Source organism: Nestor notabilis, unplaced genomic scaffold, assembly GCF_000696875.1.
Source record: "Nestor notabilis isolate BGI_N333 unplaced genomic scaffold, ASM69687v1 scaffold4936, whole genome shotgun sequence".
NCBI lineage: Eukaryota > Metazoa > Chordata > Aves > Psittaciformes > Psittacidae > Nestor > Nestor notabilis.
In genome coordinates, this window is record NW_009934145.1 from 6,509 (window position 1) to 9,854 (window position 3,346).

Genomic DNA, 3,346 nt, shown 5'->3' on the forward strand with positions numbered 1-3,346 from the left:
CTGCACTGCTTTATGCCTTTCTCTCTTCAGGGAGTCTGCAGGATTGTCAAGCCTCTTCAAAAACATACTAAGTCATTAGTCATATGATTACAGATTCCACTATAACCCACATGGCAAGGCATTCACATCAAAGGTCTACAAGCAATTTAATTCTAGCAGTATCATAATGTATAAGTGCTTGACTTTACAGCTTCTAAAATCAAGGGATCTAAAAGACTACTCTAAATGTTTTTGCTGCACTCATCTTCTGCAGTCAAGCTGGAAATTCGTGTGTAAGAGCAGTGCCTGCTCCTGGCATCACAGAACCACAGGGGTCTGCAGGGACCTCTCAAGATGGTCTAGTCTGACCCCTATGCTTAAGCAGGGTCAACTGGGGAAGGTTGCCCAGGAGCATGTCCACTTGGGCTTTGAATATCTCCGCTGATGGAGACTCTACAACCTCTCTGGGCAGCCTGTGCCAGTGTTTTACCACCCTCACCATAAAAAAAGACTTCTGGTTCAGGTGGAATTTCGTGCATTTTAAACCCATTGCCTCTTGCCCTGCCAGTGGGCACTGCTGAGAAGAGCCCAAATCCCTTGTCATTCCCTCCCATCAGGTGTTCATACATCCTGGTAAGAGCCCCCTGAGCCTTCTCCAGGCTGAAGAGTCCCAGCTCTCTCAGCCTTTCCTCATGGGAGAGGTGCACCAGTGCGTTCACCTTAGTGACACTTCACTGGTCCTGCTTCAGTATCTCCATATACTTACAAGAAAAACAAGTTCTGTGAGCATAGAGACATGTGGAACTTGCACTGAGATCTACCTTGTGGTTACCCTGAGTTTGTCACTGTTCTAAAGGGCGATTTATTTGTTTGTTGAGGGTGGAATAGGAGGATCAGGTTGTTCCAAAGGGAGTGTTAAGCATGGCTGGCACGTCTTCCAGGGTAGAACAAAAAGCAGAGGACTTAAATACAGGGAAGCCCAGCATTTAGTGGGAACATTGTCATTGCCTTTTGAAGATTCTCAGTGTTGTATTGTGACAAGTGAGCTCATCTTTCTCAGCATGACTACCTTGGGCATATTTTCATTGCAAATACAATAAGGATATAAACATAATAGGTAACTAAAGCAGTCAACTGCAGTGCTGACAACAAATAGCTTCTGTACTTTAGTAGGTAGCTAACACAGTTGTAAAATCAAAGCACTGCTTTCTCATGTGGATGTATTTAAGACAGCATTTGCAATACATCCCATTCAAACCATACCTCAGATCAGATACTTGCTTCTTGGTTGCAGCAGTAACAGAAACCCTGAACATAAAGGGGGAAACTGCCAGTTTTCTTCCCTTTGGAAGGAAAAAGAGGTAGAATTCCAAGCTGGGACAGGAAGGAAGGTCAGTATTTAGTCTCATTTAGCTGCTTTCAGTCTCTAGACCAAGAGGAGATGGTATGTTTTCATATAGCTCTTCTGTATCTACTTCTAATCAGATGCAGTGCCACACCATCTTCAAACAGCAGTATCTCAGTGACTTGAGGAAGCCTCTGAGCATGGGTGTAGGTTTGGCTTTTGAATCAGGATGCTAGGAAAGCACAGATGTGCACTCAGATGCAAACTCACTCTCCCTGCAGACTTTGTTCCCATTATCATCAGTGAGATACGCAGCTATCTCCGACCCCATCCATGAATCAGGCTTAGTGTTCTGGATTACACCATCCTGTCTTTCCAGAGAGGCCTCCCATGCCCCTTGTACATTGGGGGATCGTTCATGCTCACTTTAATCTCTTCCGAATAGAAACCACCACCTGCTAAGAGGCCAAACTGTTCCCAGGGAGCCCTGAACTGCACAGTGCTCAGCTCCTTAGAAGAAACAAAGGGTGAAAAGGTTGGGAGGCTCCACTCTTAAGCCACAGCAGGCACAAACCTGCTGTGAGGAAATAGGATGTGCCAGTTAGTAAGCACAGCCAGGCTTGGGGGTTTTGCCAGTACATATGCTTCTGTCTGTAGGGTGCCCAGAACACACAGATTTTAGACAAAGCAGCAGCCACATACATTTCATCACACTGGATGGCTGCCCAAGGAGCCCTGTCCCGTGCTTGCAGGGCAGCTAAAGCAGTCATCCTTCCTGGACCACCATTCAAAGCACCCTGAGCTACTGTGAGCTCAAGACTTGAAGTCTTAGCTTGTAGAATCATAAGACTATGGAGAAAAATCTCAGCTTTCATTAGAAAAAGAGTAGTAGGTCCTGCAGCAGCTGGAAAACATTTGACAGTGTCACACCTATACCCAGAAAGCTCTGCTCTCCGATGCCCAAGTAGCAAACCCAGTCTCCACTCTGCTATTGAATGGGAAAAAACCCCAAACTGGGATGCTTAAGGGTTGCCCATACTACAGTAAGTTACTAGAGGTGCACTTTTAGCTGTGCATAAGCAGATTTGCTAGTGAAAATGAAAACACCAGCGTTCAGGTCAGCTGCCACCATGCCTTTCCTAAAGCTGGAGCCCCCCTGCTTCCTACGGCATGTCTGTCCTGCACTCCCTTTCTAGTTCCTCTACTTTCCAACCCTCTAGTTTGGGTTGGAAAGGGCCTTAAAGCTCATCTAGTTCCAACCCCACTCGTGTTTTTGAAGGAGTCTCACAAGCTTTTAAATGCCCTGCTCCAAAATATCTTCTCATATACAAGGGAGAATTTAGAGTCACAGCAGAGAAGTAACAGGACTGTAGTGTGAAATTAACCCATGTCCTTGCCTACAGATCTCATATGAAGACGTGGACCGCCTGAAAGGATTAGCTGTGATTGAGAACATGAGGGTGCCACACTTCCTGCAAGACCATGCCCGGTATATGGAGCACTTGGAAAAGATCATGCACGTCAATAAGCTGACTGATGAGGAGCTCCAGGATCTCATAAATTAACAGCATTAGCCCACCATTCACATACTCTGTGAGGATGTAGAACTGGACTTCCCAGAGCTTGCAAAAATGGACTTGAGAGGTGGGGCAGGAAGGGTAGCCAGAATATGTGGAATGGGGAAAAAGCCCCTTTATGTTCCTCTTGCATTGTGATTGTATCCTGGTCATTTTTTAAAGGGTTTGTGCATTTTTTTTACATTTGGCTTAGAAATTCCTTTGCAGTGACCTGTCCAATCATCTGCTCTGTTTTATACGCTTGGTATAGTGCTTGACACTGTCTTTTGTAATATACTGCCTTTGCCCACCCAGGTTTAGAGGTGGAGGAAAGGAGAAAGAGGAGAAATTCCCCCTTAGTTCACTTGTGTTTGCCCTGTCTTTGGTCATAGTTTTCATGGTTCATAGCAACAGAACTTCTGTAGATTAATTCTACGTCACCATCTGCATAACTCTTTACCATTTG

The 3,346-nt window shown here is 45.4% G+C and overlaps 1 protein-coding gene across 1 annotated transcript in view; it reads left to right on the forward strand.

The window, feature by feature from the left end:
* Positions 1-2,997, forward strand: part of KIAA0895 (KIAA0895 ortholog) — an 8,320-nt gene extending 5,323 nt beyond the window's left edge. The window contains exon 5 of the mRNA XM_010017182.1: positions 2,728-2,997. Coding sequence (XP_010015484.1) covers positions 2,728-2,889 — 162 coding nt within the window. The 3' untranslated portion in view covers positions 2,890-2,997. The remainder of the gene's footprint in view (positions 1-2,727) is intronic.
* The last annotated feature ends 349 nt before the right edge of the window (positions 2,998-3,346 follow it).